General features: G+C 32.8%; 2 protein-coding genes across 5 annotated transcripts; one reads left to right on the forward strand and one right to left on the reverse strand.

Moving 5' to 3' along the window:
- Positions 1-227: 227 nt before the first annotated feature.
- LOC139843965 (uncharacterized) lies at positions 228-4,366 on the forward strand. Of its 2 annotated transcripts, XR_011757764.1 has the most exons (3): positions 228-3,238; positions 3,404-3,568; positions 3,933-4,366. XR_011757764.1 is itself a non-coding variant. In XM_071834154.1 (2 exons), the coding sequence occupies exons 1-2, from the start codon at positions 287-289 to the stop codon at positions 3,446-3,448; spliced, it is 2,997 nt and encodes a 998-aa protein (XP_071690255.1). In that variant the 5' UTR covers positions 228-286; the 3' UTR covers positions 3,449-4,366. The 2 variants fall into 2 exon arrangements, 1 of the variants encoding a protein (XP_071690255.1); XM_071834154.1 differs by having other exon boundaries at positions 3,404-4,366.
- Positions 4,367-4,824: 458 nt separating this feature from the next.
- LOC139843967 (PLASTID TRANSCRIPTIONALLY ACTIVE protein 6, chloroplastic-like) lies at positions 4,825-9,938 on the reverse strand. 3 transcript variants are annotated; one of them, XR_011757765.1, is made up of 7 exons: positions 9,386-9,938; positions 8,684-8,752; positions 7,769-7,873; positions 5,902-6,027; positions 5,672-5,761; positions 5,316-5,568; positions 4,825-5,237 (listed from the first exon to the last, which is right to left on the reverse strand). XR_011757765.1 is itself a non-coding variant. In XM_071834155.1 (6 exons), the coding sequence occupies exons 1-6, from the start codon at positions 9,884-9,886 to the stop codon at positions 5,452-5,454; spliced, it is 1,008 nt and encodes a 335-aa protein (XP_071690256.1). In that variant the 5' UTR covers positions 9,887-9,938; the 3' UTR covers positions 4,825-5,451. The 3 variants fall into 3 exon arrangements, 2 of the variants coding, with proteins under 2 accessions (XP_071690256.1, XP_071690257.1); XM_071834155.1 differs by having other exon boundaries at positions 4,825-5,568; XM_071834156.1 differs by having other exon boundaries at positions 4,835-5,568; positions 5,902-6,021.
- Positions 9,939-16,928: the final 6,990 nt, after the last annotated feature.

Raw genomic sequence — 16,928 nt, forward strand, 5'->3', positions numbered from 1 at the left:
TTATTTCTAAAATTATTTTTTTATTATTTATTTATTTATTTATTTATTTATTATTATTATTATTATTATTATTATTATTATTATTATTAATTATTATTATTATTATTATTATTATTTATTATAAAAATAAAAAGAAATGGAAAAATTATTTAAAAATAATACTCCGTATTAACTATTTTTTGGCAATCAAAAGAAATGGAAAAATTATTCCGTATCAATCAATTGATAAACCCTAAAAACCCGAGAACCCGGAAACATTTTGTAAGATTTAAAATCCTGAAACAGGATGAGAAGAAACTTGACGAAGATTTATCTTTATCTACCAAATCAACACTCATCTTTGTCCCCCACTTCAATTTCTGGATTACAAAACCCTAATTTGTCAACAATTTCCCGCCAAACTTCATTCTTCAAGAAATTAATCAGCACTTCAACTACTACTGATCAGCTGGAAGGATTGATTGACCCTCATTATAATTCTTCAGAAACCAATTCAAATCCACAAATTAATTCTGAATTTTCAGCTAATTTGGAAGAAGAATTCGCAATCTTACAAGGTTCGTTGTCCGTACAAAAGTTTGAATCTTGTAAGTCTTCTGATGCTTATGTCATTAGTAATGCAATTAGAGATGATAATGGTGATTTTAGTGATAAAACCCAGAAGTTTTTAAGTAAGTTTAGGGTGAAACTTTGTGAATCACTTGTTATTGATGTGTTGAAATTACTTCGAAATGGTGATTTAGGCGTAAAGTTCTTTATATGGGCAGGTAGACAAATTGGGTATAATCATACATTAGTGGTATATGATACTTTATTAGATATATTAGGATGTAATAATAGTAGAATACCTGAGCATTTGATACAGGAAATTAAAGATGATGACGAAAAAGTACTTGGAAAATTGCTTAATGTATTAATACGAAAGTATTGTCGAAACGCTTCGTGGAATGTAGCACTCGAGGAGCTCGGTAGGCTTAAAGATTTAGGTTATAAAGCTTCTAGAGTGACTTACAATGCTTTGATTCAAGTGTTTCTTGAAGCTGGTAAATTGGATAGCGCGGATCTTGTTTATCAGGAAATGGCTGATGCTGGTTACAATATGGATGCACATACATTAGGTTCTTTTGCTTATTCTTTATGTAAAATCGGAAAATGGAGGGAGGCTATTGATATGGCGGATAAGGAGAATTTTGTTCGTGATACGGTGTTGTATACGAGAATGATCGGTGGGTTGTGCGAAGGTTCGTTTTTTGAAGAGGCTATGGAGGTGTTAAATCGAATGAGGTGTGATTCTTGTGTACCTAATGTTGTTACTTATAGAACTTTGCTTTGTGGGTGTTTGAATAAAGGAAAATTGGGTAGGTGTAAGCGAATTCTTGGTATGATGATTGCAGAAGGATGTTACCCGAGTCCTAAAATATATAACTCTCTTGTTCATGCTTATTGCAAATCTAAAGATTTTACGTATGCTTATAAGTTGATTAAAGAAACTAGAAAATACGGTGTTAAACCTAGTTATGTAACTTATAACATATTTATTGGCGGGATTTGTGGTACCGAGGAGCAGCCTAGCCCGGATACGTTAGAATTGGTTGAGTTGGCGTTTGGTCAAATGATCGAGGGAGGTTTTGTGTTGAATAAAGTCAATGTTACTAATTTTGCACGATGCCTTTCTGGGTCGGGGAATTATGAGAAAGCTTACAATGTGATTCGAGAAATGATGAAAAAGGGTTTTGTACCCGACATCGGTACTTATAATAAAGTGATTAGCTTTTTGTGTGATGCATCACAAATTGAGAAGGCATTTTGGTTATTTAAAGAAATGAAAAAGAATGGTGTTGTTCCAAATGTTCATACTTATACTATGTTGATTGATACTTTTTGTAAAGCTGGATTAATACCGCAGGCTCGTATTTGGTTTGATGAAATGTTTACGAATGGTTGTGCACCAAATGTGGTCACTTATACTACACTTATACATTCTTATCTAAAAGCGAATAAGGTAAAAGATGCCAACGAGTTATTTGAGATGATGTTATCATGTGGTTGCTCTCCAAATGTTGTCACACTTACGGCTCTAATTGATGGTCATTTTAAAATAGGTCAAACCGAAAAGGCCTTCCAAATTTACACAAGAATGAAGGGTAAAGAAATATCCGATGTAAACATGTACTTTAAAGATACAAAAAGCAACATGTTGGAGCCAAACGTTGTAACTTATGGAGCTTTGGTGGACGGTTTGTGTAAAGCGCATAAAGTTGACCAGGCGGTCAAACTTTTGGATGTCATGACTAGTGAAGGTTGTGAACCTAATAATATCGTGTATGATGCTCTTATTGACGGGGGGTTGAAGGACGGGAAGATAGAGGAAGCTGAAAGCGTGTATTCAAGAATGTGTGAAAATGGATATAACCCAAATGTTTTTACTTACGGGGCTATGATTAATAAAATGTTTAAAGATAATCGGCTGGATCTTGCTTCACGAGTACTATCCGATATGCTTAAAAATTCTTGGCCGCCTAACGTTGTAATTTATACAGAAATGGTTGATGGGCTTTGTAAAGTGGGGAAGACTGATGAAGCATATCGGCTCATGCAGATGATGGAGACAAAAGGGTGCAAACCGAATGTTGTAACATATACAGCCATGATTGATGGATTTGGGAAAACAGGTAATGTTGAAAAAAGTCTTGAAATCTTTAGACAAATGGACGGTAAAGGTTGTGCCCCAAATTATGTTACGTATAGTGTTTTAATTCACCATTGTTGTGCCCACGGGCTTTTGGATGAAGCGAATGGTCTCTTAGAAGAGATGAAAATGATGTATTGGCCCAAACACGCGTCAAGTTATCGTAAGGTTATTTCAGGGTTTGATCGGGAGATTTTGATTAATCTTGGTCTTTTAGATGATATAACCAAGTATGATTTCGTGCCGGTTATTCCGGTTTATAAACTTCTGTTTGATAGTTACACAAAGGCCGGAAAGTTGGATGTGGCATTGGAGTTGCTTAATGAAATCAGCTCGGTATCTTCATCGGTGGATAAAGATTTGCATTTTTCATTAATTAGGAGTCTTTCGGTTTCACATAGGGTTGAGAAAGCTTTCGAGTTGTATGCAGATGTGGTAAGTAAAGGCGTTGTTCCTGAATTGAGTGTCATGGTCAACTTGGTCAAAGGTCTTGTAATGGTTAGCAGATGGGAGGAAGCACTTCAACTTTCGTATGGTCTATGCTACATGGTATGTTGTTTCTAAACGTTAATTTGATTCAAATAATCAGATCTAAAAGAAATGTATGGCATGTTATCAAAAAATAGAAATGCCTTAGAAATTGAGATTCTTGTACATAATATGTTTTCTTTTTTCGTTCTGTTTATTTTGTTTTGAACTATTTAACCTCAACAGGATGTTCAGTGGCTTCCTTATAATGACTCAAAAGAAGAGAAGTAGGATGTGCAGTTGCTATCGTTGAGCATAATATAATATTGTGGCAATACGATGTGGCCTGGATATAAGACTGGTAGGTCGCCATGTCAGCGTCTTATAAAGATGAAGGAATGCGCATAGGAGGTTTTCATCTACGCTATTTTCACTTGGTTACTTACCTTCCCATTTTAGTTTATCGGCAAATGAATCCGTGATGACATATTCGTTTATTGACTTGCTTCCCCTATCATATATCGTCCCTCCTTAAAAAGTGTAAATACTATAACCCGACCCAATTGGGCCTTTTCTTATTATGTCAATACTTGATTTACAACAATGACAGTATATTCCATGCTAATCGATCTCATTTGGTTCAGTTAATGTATCTTTAGAAGCTTGGTCCAAAAGATAAAAACTTGCTATTAGCTAATCTGGATGTGTTCTGTGTTTCACTTATTTTTTACTTGGTTTGCTTTTTTGTTCGATGTTACTTATTTTCATGATGCAGGTTAGTTAGTCGGTGCTGCATTTGTCGAAAGGGGACGTTACATTTTATCCCTACGTCAGCAAAAAGTGCCACCGATGTTTTTCTTATGAAGTGCCACCAATGTTTTTCTTATAAGTCCATGGAGGTGTTAGCATCTGCTGAAATTACTGGGGCATGAGCTTCGAGATTGGGTGGCTTGACTCGGGTTAATGTGGGTGATGTGAAGATATAGGTATTGGTTCAGTTTTATAATCAGGCTTGGCTTATAGTAACATTTAATTGGATCTCTCCCTGGGGTAACCTTTAAAAATACAAGTAAAGAAACAACTTTTAACTAATTAATCAATCAAACTGATTTTAATGTTCAGTTTCACAAACTTTAATGATGAACTTATAATGTGCGTGCTGTAGCAAATCCAAATATTATGTACAATTTTTTCTTCAAGTAATAGACATTTCCTTTTGTAGCAGCATTGTAATCTTTAAAAATGATGTTTATGTCAAGGTTTTTTTTTGCTTTGTATATATGCATAATGGATGTAGTAAACATCCTAAGATAGTCCTTGAGGTTTTAGGTTCAAATGCTTTTTTTTTTTTTTTTTTTTTCTTTTTTTAGTGGTTAAAAAAAGGTCAGAAATAATCATGAAATACCTGGATAGGGCGTGCACATCTTAGAATACTCCTATAGGCCGTGTGCATTTGAGTAGAATACTCACTTTTGTGCGGTAACTTGAAAAAACCAATTTTCACCCGTTTATCGTTTTAAATAATGCATGTAGTAAAATCGTCCGGTGATATATATCCATTCATTGTGATGGTATTTTTAGGGTTAACTCAAGGACATTATTGAAACTACTATGACTATCATGATACTAAAAAGAAAATTTCTTGCAAATATGCATTTACAATGTTTTTGTATAACACAAATAATTATGAAAAAATAACTAACTCGGTCCCGTTATAAGTGTCCACTTACTCTATAGTAGTAGCTAATCTTGAAATACAACCACACATTTAAAACGAAAAATAACTAACAAAAAGCATATGCTAGTAAACAATCTAGCCACACAAAATCAAACAGAATACAAATAATGAAGATCACATGAGAGCTTGCTTCATCTTCATAATTTCATGTAAATCTTCAAGGTAACCAAGATCTTAAAACGCATCTTGTTTATTTCCAATAACGAATCATCTTCATACCGAATCATATTTCATTTCAGCTTCATTGTGAAAAATCACTTGCGGCTTCTTATCAGAAGTTTCAATATTTGGCTGCAAGTGTGCGTTCTTCCATTGTTCATAAGTGTCCAATTAAGTACTTGGCTGCAAGTGTTTTAGAGAATTGTTTCACGTACGTATGGGTAAACGCAACACTAAATGATATTGTATACATCGTGCTACCTTATAATGTGTTAACTTGTCTAGGCATTCCACATGTTCTGCGCGAATTACTAAATTGTCTAGGTTACAATCTACAAAACTTCGACAAGCAAATTACAAAAGGCCGACTAATATTGAATACAACGCTCAGCATAACCTAGAACCAGTTTGAAACGTTGAAGTCCCGCAGCTTGCTGAGATGTCTTTCCATGTCTTTTCTGTCCTTATCCCACTCTTCTCTATGTACTACAGTCGTTGGGTCGTCTCTCTCCTCCTGCAATTAGTATTTGGGTCAGTCAGAATATTCATTATACATTCAATAAACAAGTCATAATATAATTTATTTAATTAAAACTGTAATTGAGATGGATAATTACCGAGGGTATAATTTTGAAAGAAGTCGCATTATCCCGAATAACGAGAAAGTCGTTCTTTCTATCCCTATTTCTTCCTTCTGGAACTGTCACCTGTAATCGTAATATTCAGATTAAAGAAACCATTGAAAAACTCAAGCATGCAAGTTAACTGCAACTGCAAAGCATGATTTGCATAAACATATGTGTTGAAGTAGAAAAGATTTTACATCCGCAAGCATAGTTTTACTAACCAAAACTTTTGCGCGAGTTATTGACTTTGTTTTTGAATCAATAACATAAATCTCTTCAAAGTCCAACACAAAATCTGGATCATCCAACCGTCTGTTCCTGTAATGCTTTGTCAGAAACACCTTCAAATAAAATATATATAAACGTCATTATATGGCAAAATACAGATGGAAACGAATAAAACGGGTTTACAAACCTTAAGCAAAAATTAAAGCTCTCAAGTGTATGTTTTTGTAGAATATTATCTTAAGTTACAAGTACAAACTACGGGGATAAATTTTTGTGGCGGCCCTCATTTTGAATAGGTTTATCTGTTCAACGCATTAGCTAACAAACTAATTTTCGATCATTTTAAACTTTGATATTCAAATTTCATACAAGTCAAATGTGTAATGTTGATTGCAACTGGAGGAGGTGTTTTAGTATCAAAGAATAAACAAGTTTGGTAAGTGCATACAAGTTATAATAAATGTATAATTTCAAAACTGGAGGGGTGTATGTATGTTCGCAGGTGTGTTCCATGTATGTTAGGATGTAGGTATGTATATATGGATGTATGTATGTATGTATTTATATATGCTTAGGTATGTCTATGGTGTTTGTGGGTGTGTATGTATGTGGGTGCTTAGGTGTATGTGGGTGTATATGTATGTATGTATGTTTGTATGTTTGTTTGCATGCTTGTATGTAGATATGTATGCTTAGGTGTGTCTATGGTTATTAGTATGTGGCCATATATGGTTATTGTTCTTTTAGTGTAGCATTTCTTGATATAGCTTGAGCACCGCACAACAGTCTAAGGTACGTTTTCATATATATATATATATATATATATATATATATATATATATATATATATATATATATATACTTTTTTTTTATTTTAAATTACGGCTCTATTAAGTGAGGCAAGAGCAAGCGTCAATTTATTGGCGTCTTGACTGTTGCTTAGAGCCTAAATTGAACTCCAGGCATGTTCTAAAACCCATGAAAATTTGATTCTACCATTTTCATGGCGAAATTAATTAATTAATTAATTTTTTTTAATTTAATTTTATTTATTTATTTTTATTTAATTTAATTTAATTTTTATTTTTAATTTTATTATTTTATTATTTTATTATTTTTATTTTATTATTATTATTTTTTTTTCTTTTCTTTTATGTATTTATTATTATTATTATTATTATTTTTTTTTTTTATGTTCCTTACTTTTTGGCCGGAGGTCCGCTTGGAAGCAATCTCTCTACCCGTCGAATCGAGAGAGGGATGACTCTCTCTACTCTTGGGAGTGTTTCACCCGGGGTGGAGAGATGATTTCTCTTTATTCAAGGATAGAGGAAGGATTGTCTGCGTCCCACCTTCCCCATACCCCACACATATGGGATTGGGTTTTGTTGTTGTTGTTGTTGTATAATTTCAAAACAAAATATACCTACAACACCTAGCAGAACTGTTTAGTGTTAAACATAGAGTTTGGTAAGTGCATATATATACGGTAATGTAACCCCTTAAAACATGCTTAACTTTCATAGAATAGTGTTATAGAGTTAACTTATATTGACGAATAATAAGATTTCGGGGCACTACTACTGTGAACCAATAATTTTAATCACAGAAGTTATATTACTCTGTATGATTTAATTACTTTGGCCAGCTTTCAACCCGTTTTACACCTATACATTAGGTTTCATTAGTACATCCATTCAAGTTTTAAATGCTAAAATCCATCCTTATATTGATAATCTCGTATACGGAGTATTACATTTAAGACAGTATGAAACAAAAAACTAAGCATATCTAGCAATAAATCCAACAAAATATTATAATTCATATGAATATTTCACCATAATAAATCACGTTACTGACCTTCATAACCTCCCACTCTGATTTGTACATGGGATCTCGTAGTGCATCAATTGGTGGTTCCGTGACATTGTAAGTCCCCCAATCACTTTTCGCACATCTAATGTACTGCAATTTTTGAAATGCATATAATTTATTACAAAAAGGGTCAAATAAAGGATGTTTTATAATGAAAAACGAAACAGTGCCACAATGGATTATATATCATCAGAGTTAGCAGACGACCAGGGGATAGGTTACAGGTTGAAACAGGCCCGGTCAGGCTGCACTTGCCCGTTAACACAGTTAACCCATATACATTCATCATCATGACAAAAACAAAGCTATAAAAATTACGGAGTAATTAAATAGTTGTATATGATATTTGGGAGGCTGTATGCATCTAAATATAATGTTCAGGCTGCAGGCTGCAGGCGCTATAAACACATTTGACCTGATCTGACACATTTGAGCAGTGTTGTAAAACTCGGCCAACTCGGCTGAGTTCTCGGGGAGTTCTCGGTTGAGATCACCAGCCGAGTTCTCAGTGCCCAACTCGGTCAACAACCAAGTTAATTGGTCAACAGACGAGTTTCCCGGCCAACTCGGGGAGTTCTCGGCCAACTCATTAACTCGCCAACTTGGTTAAAAACTCGGAAACTCGGTCAAAAACTCGACAAATCGGTCAAAGTCTATTAGAATTTATATTAGAACATATATATTTTTATTTAAAAAACTAAAAAGTCAACATAAGTCAACATCCGAGTTCATCCCAAGTTGCCAAGATCTCCCAAAGATATCCAACCGAGTTCCCCCAGGCCCCAGAGTTCCGAGTTCTACAACCTTTTGCATTTGAGATAAAACTCAAATTAACCCATTAATAACAACATGGATCAACAGTGCGTTGTCATATTCATGCATAAAATTAGGAAAAATAACCTTCTGAGGCATAGGCGCAATAACTCTTGGAATTGCATAAATATCAGTATCAGGTTCCGTCACATACATCTGCAACCAAACGAAAATCTGTCAGTAAAATACCCCTCAAACACAGAACATAAAAAGCAACTCAAATGCATTTTGATGTTGAACATTATATTTCACAAATAAGGTAGCAAGCCATATTAACAACACCCTTTAACTTTCATTAACAAATACATGTGTCACACGCAATGACTAAAAGTTACATGAAAAAAAAAAAAAAACAGATTAAGGTCTTGTGTTCAAGTCTATTGCTAACATATATTTAAAAGTACACAAAATGCTTACATAAACTATGATTGTTCAACTCATTACCCTCTACTAGTTTCCTCTAGATATTACACAATCTCTCGAAAGAGCCGAGTCGAAAATTTACATTTTAAACACAACTTACGAAACTAATCAAGTAGTAATCAGTGTTCGAACTTGACACAAGATCGAACATTCTCAAGCTCAAACACGAGTCATCATAAAGGTCGAGCTCGAACTGGTTAACATGAGACAATATGCAATAATAGTGGGGTGGGATTGGGTGTGTTTGCAGTTGTAATTATATTATAAATAATCCTAATCCTAATTCCTAATAATATAAAAATAATAAATAAATAAATAAATAACATACAGGATAAGGAGTACAACAATAAATATATAAGTATATACCTCTCTGAAATCATAAACATCGTTATCAGGATCAGGTGGTCTTCTAATGAAAAAATCACAATCCATCAAACTAATCTTATGAAACTCATCTTCATTAATTCTATAATCAACAACTTGTTCTGAATTCCATCCTTGACTCAACGCAAAACTATTCATTAACCCAATTCCATCTTCACCACCAACAACTCCTTCATCATCATATTCAACATCATAATCTCTTTTATTATCACCTTCATCTACTTCTTCTTCGTCCATTTCATCGTTATCAACTTCTGCACCACCACCATCTGCGTCTCCATCTCCGCCGCCGTCAGCGTCGCCGCCGTCGTCGGAGAATATCCTGAAATCTCGCCGTCTGAAAGGTGAGTTTGGTTTTTGGAAGGATATTTTGGGGAAATTGAGAGTGCGAGGTGTGAGGAGTGATGGTGGGATATTGATTGTTGTTGGGAAACTCAGAAATGGTGGTGAGAGGATACTAATGGTTGTTGTGGTGGTGTTCATGGTGGATTTTTCCGGTGGAGTGAGATTGGTTCAGGGTTTAAGATAACGTTTTTCTGCCAGGGTTTTTAGGGAGTATCATTTATTTATTTATCATTTATCATTTATTATATTATAATTATAATTAAATTATATTATAATTATAATTATAATTATTATAATTATAATTATAATTATAATTATAATTATAATATTACAATCAAAATTCAAAATAACATATGTGACAACTGAATTTTCATTTTTGGATGATTATTACATTTTTTCAAACTACCTCCGGGTTAGGTATACGGGTCGGGTATACGGGTTTGTATCTAAAACTATACCCAAACCCGAACCCGAAATATTTCATTTAACCATCATCATACCTGGCCTATGGCCCGACGGACTCGGGTCAGACCCGGCCCAATTCTAACTGGTTTCGAGTTTCCCCATCGGGTGCGGGTCATTTTGTCATCCCTATGACCCCATCTTGACCGTTGCGAAGCTCCAAGGTCCCGACCGTCTCGACCTCGTCTCTCGTGTATTTCAACCTTATATCTAAGACATTGAACATTTATTCCCTAGATCCGTGTGGTATTAAAAACAATAAAAATCTGAAATTACCATTACATACAGATAAGTCCCATTTCTTTATTAATGTTAGATTAAAAATACTAGTACTAACTTGTGAATAAGCTGGATTTACAAATATCAATTTACAAAGTTATAGTGTACACTCGTGAATTCACGGAAATAAAATTAAATGATAATTATAAATAGTAAGAGTAATTATGGTGGTCTAGTGGTCTGGTGGCCCGGTGCTGGTTCGTTGGTCAGGTGGTGGTTTGGTAGTTCGGTGGAGGTCTGGTGGTGGTCCAGTGGCCCGGTTGTGGTCTGTTGGTCAAGTGGTTGACTGATGGTCCGAAGGTGGTTTGGTGGTTGTCTGTTGGTTAGGTGGTATGGTGGTGATTTGATGGTCCGTTGGTCGTCCGTTGGTCCGTGGTTTCAGGAGTGGTCCGACGTTGTACGTTGGTGGTCCGGTGGTGGTTTGGTTGCCCGGTGGTGGTCCGTGGTCCAGTGGTGATCCGGTGGTGGCCTGGTGGTGATTCATTGCTCCGGTGGAGCTCTAGTGATTGTCCGTTAGTCTGGTGATCCGGGGTGGTCCGGTTGGTTCGAAGGTGGTTCAGCTGTCCGGTGGTGGTAGTGAGTGGTGGTGTTGGGTGTGGGTGGTGGTGATAGGTGGTGGTTGTGTAGTAATAGAGTTTGTTAAAAAATTTCAAATAAACAAACCAATTGTTGATATGAGGAGAGAGACAATTATATTATAATATCATCACCAAATCAACGATTGAAAAGTGTAGTTGACAACTATTTAAAGATAAATATTCATTTTTAAAAAAATGATGACGTAATTCCTATTTTCTTTTTATATATAGTGAGATGAGATGAGTTTTTTTAATGCAAACTCAAATACACTAATATCACAGATTAATTTACGAAGTATATACAAGTTGTTCATACTCGATCCCTCAACTTCCTAGTTAGAAAGGTCACAGCCACACTGCTGGGTCAATGACCCTTTAATTATAATAATATATTATAAATATTGAGATTGAGATCGAGTATGATTTTAATAGATTAAATGTCTTTTGAGTCGGATGTCATTTATAAGGGTAATTTTTATCATTTTTGGTGTATTAAACTTAACAACCCTCCTCCCCTCCACATAATACGGGGATTATTCTATAATTTACATAGTTACTTTTTTTTTGTATACTTAAGTTTTCAATGCGATTTAGGAACCCATTAATTTCAGGGCGGCTACTTGCTTTACGCGTAGTCAAGAGTCATTGTGGGTGAACCTCTGTGGCCATAAAATGATTTTATTTTGTCCTTGACAGAAATCGAACTTAGGATCACTAGGAAGTTTTACTCTTGTTAGCAAATCTTTTATCAGTAGGTCACCACTCTTATGGTTAAATGAATTAAAGTACTAGTAAAATCATTGATCCAAACATACATATATTAGTAATTTATGGATTGAATTATCAAAATATCAAGTTAGGGTCGAATTAAATTCAAGTAAACCAAACACAAATCAAATTTTACCTAAAACCTTCAAAAATCCTTCCAAAAGATAGATAAAGTTCTTTTAGGACCCGTTTCGTCATTTAAGCAAAAGAAATAAACAATATATAGTGCGGAAATATATGACGTAAAAGATTTCTCATAGTTTAATGTATTATTGATCAAATGAGATACAAAAGCTAAAAAAACAGAGAATAGATGATCCCCAAGTTATGAGGTCAGGTTTTTGCTCTAGGCAAAGACATCTACCCTCACACTAGTAAACAAAATTTCATTCATCGTCTCTGAACTTTACATCAAATTTGACTCCATGTCCTTTTTCTTTTTTTTTATGCATTCCTCGTCCCTAATGTATCAAAAATCTGCATCTCTCGTCCTCCCGTCTACTTTCTGTTTATTTCAGCCGTTCGTTTAGTCATGTGCAAAGCATTTGAGGGTACTTTAGTCTTTTTATTTTATTTCTTTTCTTTATTATTTAACTTATATTTTCACCCTCATCCTTATTGTTAATCATCCCCAAATTAAAAACCCTAATTTTTTATACTTCTATAAAATCTATAAAATCAAGACCAAACTTATCTTGAACTCCCACCACCGCCACCATCAACCACCACCACCACCACCGCAATCATATTAACCCCCACCACCACCGCCATCTTCAACCACCACCACCGCCATCATCTTTAACCAAATCTAGAGATGATGAACATATTCGCAAGAAATTCTTTTATGGTCGGATGTAGATCCAATACATATCGTAAAGGAGAAGTGTAGGTCGGTTGTGTGACGACCCGAAAATTTTCGATCAAATTTAAACTTAATTTTTTATGGTTTCGACATGATAAGCAAAGTTTATTTAATCTCGAAATCTTTGAACTGTTTACATGAATACATTTAAATCATTTGACCATTGACTATGCCCGACGATTCACGAACATTTGTGTATAAATAAAAATGTAGATATATATGAATTCTATACATAAGTAGTATTATATATAGTGTAATATTAAAGATTCATTAAATTGCATAATTGGTAGATATAAAATAATAAATAGTAATATATTATACGTAACTACAAGCTAAGGTATAATTGATATATTATTATCATTACTTACATTATTAACAACTGTATCATTACTATTATTATATAAAGTATATATATATATATATATATATATATATATATATATATATATATATATATATTATAATCATTATCTTTATTATTAATATTATTTGTTCATTATCATCATTTTCAGTATTATAAGAACTAACATTTATATTGTTATTACTAACATTATCTTTGTTATAATTATAATTTTTGTTATTAATATGATTATTATTATTATTATTTGTATTATTTTGATATTGTTAGTTAATATCCTTATTATTAGTTTTATTATTGTTACTAATTATTTAACAGTATTCTAATGATTAAAAAAAGAAAAATTAATTACTAAAAGTTAAGTTAAAGTATATAGAATCAGATACAGATCAAAATTCAATTGCCATCCTCATCAAACTGTAGCTACTTCTTGTCCTTGTCTCCAATTTGTTAAAAGTCAGTATCAATTACCAATACAATATAATTTCAGTACAAATCGATCGTACCAATTTGTTAAGGATCACCATCAACTTTTATTTTTGTTATTTGTTTCTTCCACTGATCAAATATTCTAGACGAACCATTGAGATATCAAACGAAAATAAATGGGGTCAATTGAGTTATAATGACATCATTTTATCCTCGTTATAGCCTTCTTATTCCGATTGAAAACAACACCTTGTGTCCAAGCCATTCGCCACTCTATGATCTTGTTCCCTTTCGAGAACCACCATCGTTGCTATCTTCAACTTTCATGAAACCAGCCACCACCTTCTAATCACACCAATACCACGACAACCATTGATAATCACCACCATAACTGCTACTTTGACCACCACTCATCTAAAACCCATTTCATCTTCTTGGAACCATGTTTTTCTGTTTCAACCTCATCAAGAAAACAACCACCTTGAACTACCTTATTTGTAGAATCGTTTGAACCATAACTTGCCATCACCATCGCCATATAATATTTCTTTCTTCTTTTATGACCGAGAACATCTCCCAACTAATACATCCACTTGCAAGTCACTTACTGATGCTGTCTTACTGCTGTTCCAAATAATATACCACACGACCACTCACGATCAAATACCATGAACTGCTACGCGTATTCCTTGTTCACCTTGACGTTCTGACTGCTATTCCATTTGGTTTGAATCAAATGAACTCAAACACGTTCATATATCCCTACATCTGTACTTGCTACGGTTAGATTTTTTTTTTCTTCTTTCCCTCGGTCGAACGATTTAAAGCAAGGAAATGGGTGATATATACTAATGGTATTAAAGTAATCAACTTGGATAAAGAATGCTACTTTATTACATATATTTGTATTTGCAAGTGGAACCGAAAGTTAATTAAAATGGCCGACAAGTGTGCTAGTAGGGACATTTTACATATATTTTTTTAAGCATATGATCATAATAATGATAACAAATTCGTGAGGATACATATTGATGATGACGTTGAGTAATATGGGTTAGTAGGTCACACGGTTGTTGCTTGTCAAGTTGGTTATTAAATATTAAGCATATCACATTATCAATCACCGTGTGGGACTAGTAAGAAGTTAGTGGCCAACTAAAGTGGTATAAAGATGTTGTATATTATTTTTTAAACGAAAGCTGATGATGACGAGATGATGGACGTGAAAAACGAAGACAATGATATGGTTATGAAGATATAACGTTGATAATTAATTTTGCTTCTATTCCACTATTGTTTCTGTGTTCCTGGGTTTCGAACACCATCTCCAAACCTTTGCTATTAATTGATTTATGTTTCCATTCAATCAGATTGTCACCACTGTAACCCTAAACAAACCGCTGCAGTTACATATATTTTTTTCTTTCCAGTCGAAACATAAACCATCATAACCCGCTATGTTGTTGGTATAATCGAAGACTGCAGTCCATCGAATTACTTTTGGGAAACTTAATGGACTTAATTAAATTAGGTTTTGTAATTTTGTTGTTGGGCCGTGTTCCTATTGTTGGTGGGCCGAGTTATAGTTCTTGCACGATTATGTTTGTTGGGCCGTGAAACAAGTGTTTTGGTTGGGCTATTTTATTTTCATTGGGCCAAGAAACGAGTTATAGTGATTATCGTTGGTGATACAACAGAAAAACGTGACAGAGTAGATGGTAGGGAGTGTTGTTGAGGAGCAGGAGGTCGCGAGTTTGAGCCCAGACAAAGGCGTTTATTTTATTTTAAAGGCTTGTTACTTGAGGTAGTATTTTTAATACTATTACTACTATTATTATTATTATTATTATTATTATTATTATTATTATTATTATTATTATTATTATTATTATTATTATTATTGTTATCATTATTATTATTATTGGTTAGTGTTATTATTGTTAAGATAATTATTATTATTGCTATCATTAATACAATTATTATTATTATTATTATTATTATTATTATTATTATTATTATTATTATTATTATTATTATTATTATTATTATTATTATTATTATTATTATTATTATTATTATTATTAAGTATTAAGTATTATTACCAAAATTGTTATTTTCATTATCATTATTATTAAACTTATCTTTATTAAAAACTACTATTATTATTAAAAGTGTCATTTTTATTAAAATTATCATTTTATTATTATTATTATTATTATTATTATTATTATTATTATTATTATTATTATTATTATTATTATTATTATTACTAGTACTATTATTATCATTATCAGAATTATTATTATTATTATCATTATTATTGAAACTATCATTTTTAGTATTATCATTACTAATGAATATTTTTATTATTATTATTAAAAGTATCATTTTTTATAAATTTTTTTAATATTATTATAACATTAATTAAATTATATATCATATATATAATATAACCTATTATAATTATTAATATAATTATATATAAAGATATTAATCATAATATCATAATACATTATAAAACATATATATACTTAGTTGACCAATAATATGTGTATCGATGTAAAACGTGTATCGATGTAAACAAAAGGTAACCTGTTACCGGCTAAACATGTTACCTTTTGTTTACATCGATACACTTTTTGAAAGTATGTGACCTACATTAGTATTTTTTTTGGGTATATAGCTTATATTGGAACAAAAAAATAGATATTTTTTTTTTGAAGCTCAATCTATAAAATCATCGATCAAGGATGATTTTCTTAACAAATTGACTTCAAATTAGTGAATCATAACATCAAACGATGATTCGCACATCATCAACACTGATAATCAACAACAAATTCATGGATTTGATCTCGAGTTCATCCTTCACCGAAAATCATGCCCGATTTGAGCACCGGATCAATATGAGAGGTTATAGCGATATGTAAAAATACAGATGTGATCGAAATTTCTTCGTGAAACTATCTGTAAATTTACAGATCTTAAATCGAAGAAACGAATCCGAATTTCAAAGTCAAAGTTTCGGAAAAAAAGTCAAACGAACAACCTTATTTATCAGGTCAACAAGTTAAGTTGGTTTACATTAATACATTTTTTTAAAGTTTATGGCCTACACTGATATTTTTCTGGATATATAGCCTACATTAGGACAAAAAAGTATATGACCATTTGTAGCCTAAACCCTACTGATAATTGTCCGTTTTGATGAGTAATTTCATCATCATTTTGCTCCCTAATAGAACTTGAATAATGCATTTTGAGATTGGGAATGAGATTGTGATGTGTTATTATTAGTTGTGAATAAATGTACTTTATAATGAAAGGAAATTTCTTTTAAGAAATTTTATTAGCAGTTAACTAGACTCTATATATTAATATCGATTAATAACATAACTAATAAGGCGTACAAAATAGACGTTGGCTGCCATTGAACTAAACAAA

Source organism: Rutidosis leptorrhynchoides, chromosome 4 (genome assembly GCF_046630445.1).
Source record: "Rutidosis leptorrhynchoides isolate AG116_Rl617_1_P2 chromosome 4, CSIRO_AGI_Rlap_v1, whole genome shotgun sequence".
In the NCBI taxonomy this organism is placed as follows: domain Eukaryota; kingdom Viridiplantae; phylum Streptophyta; class Magnoliopsida; order Asterales; family Asteraceae; genus Rutidosis; species Rutidosis leptorrhynchoides.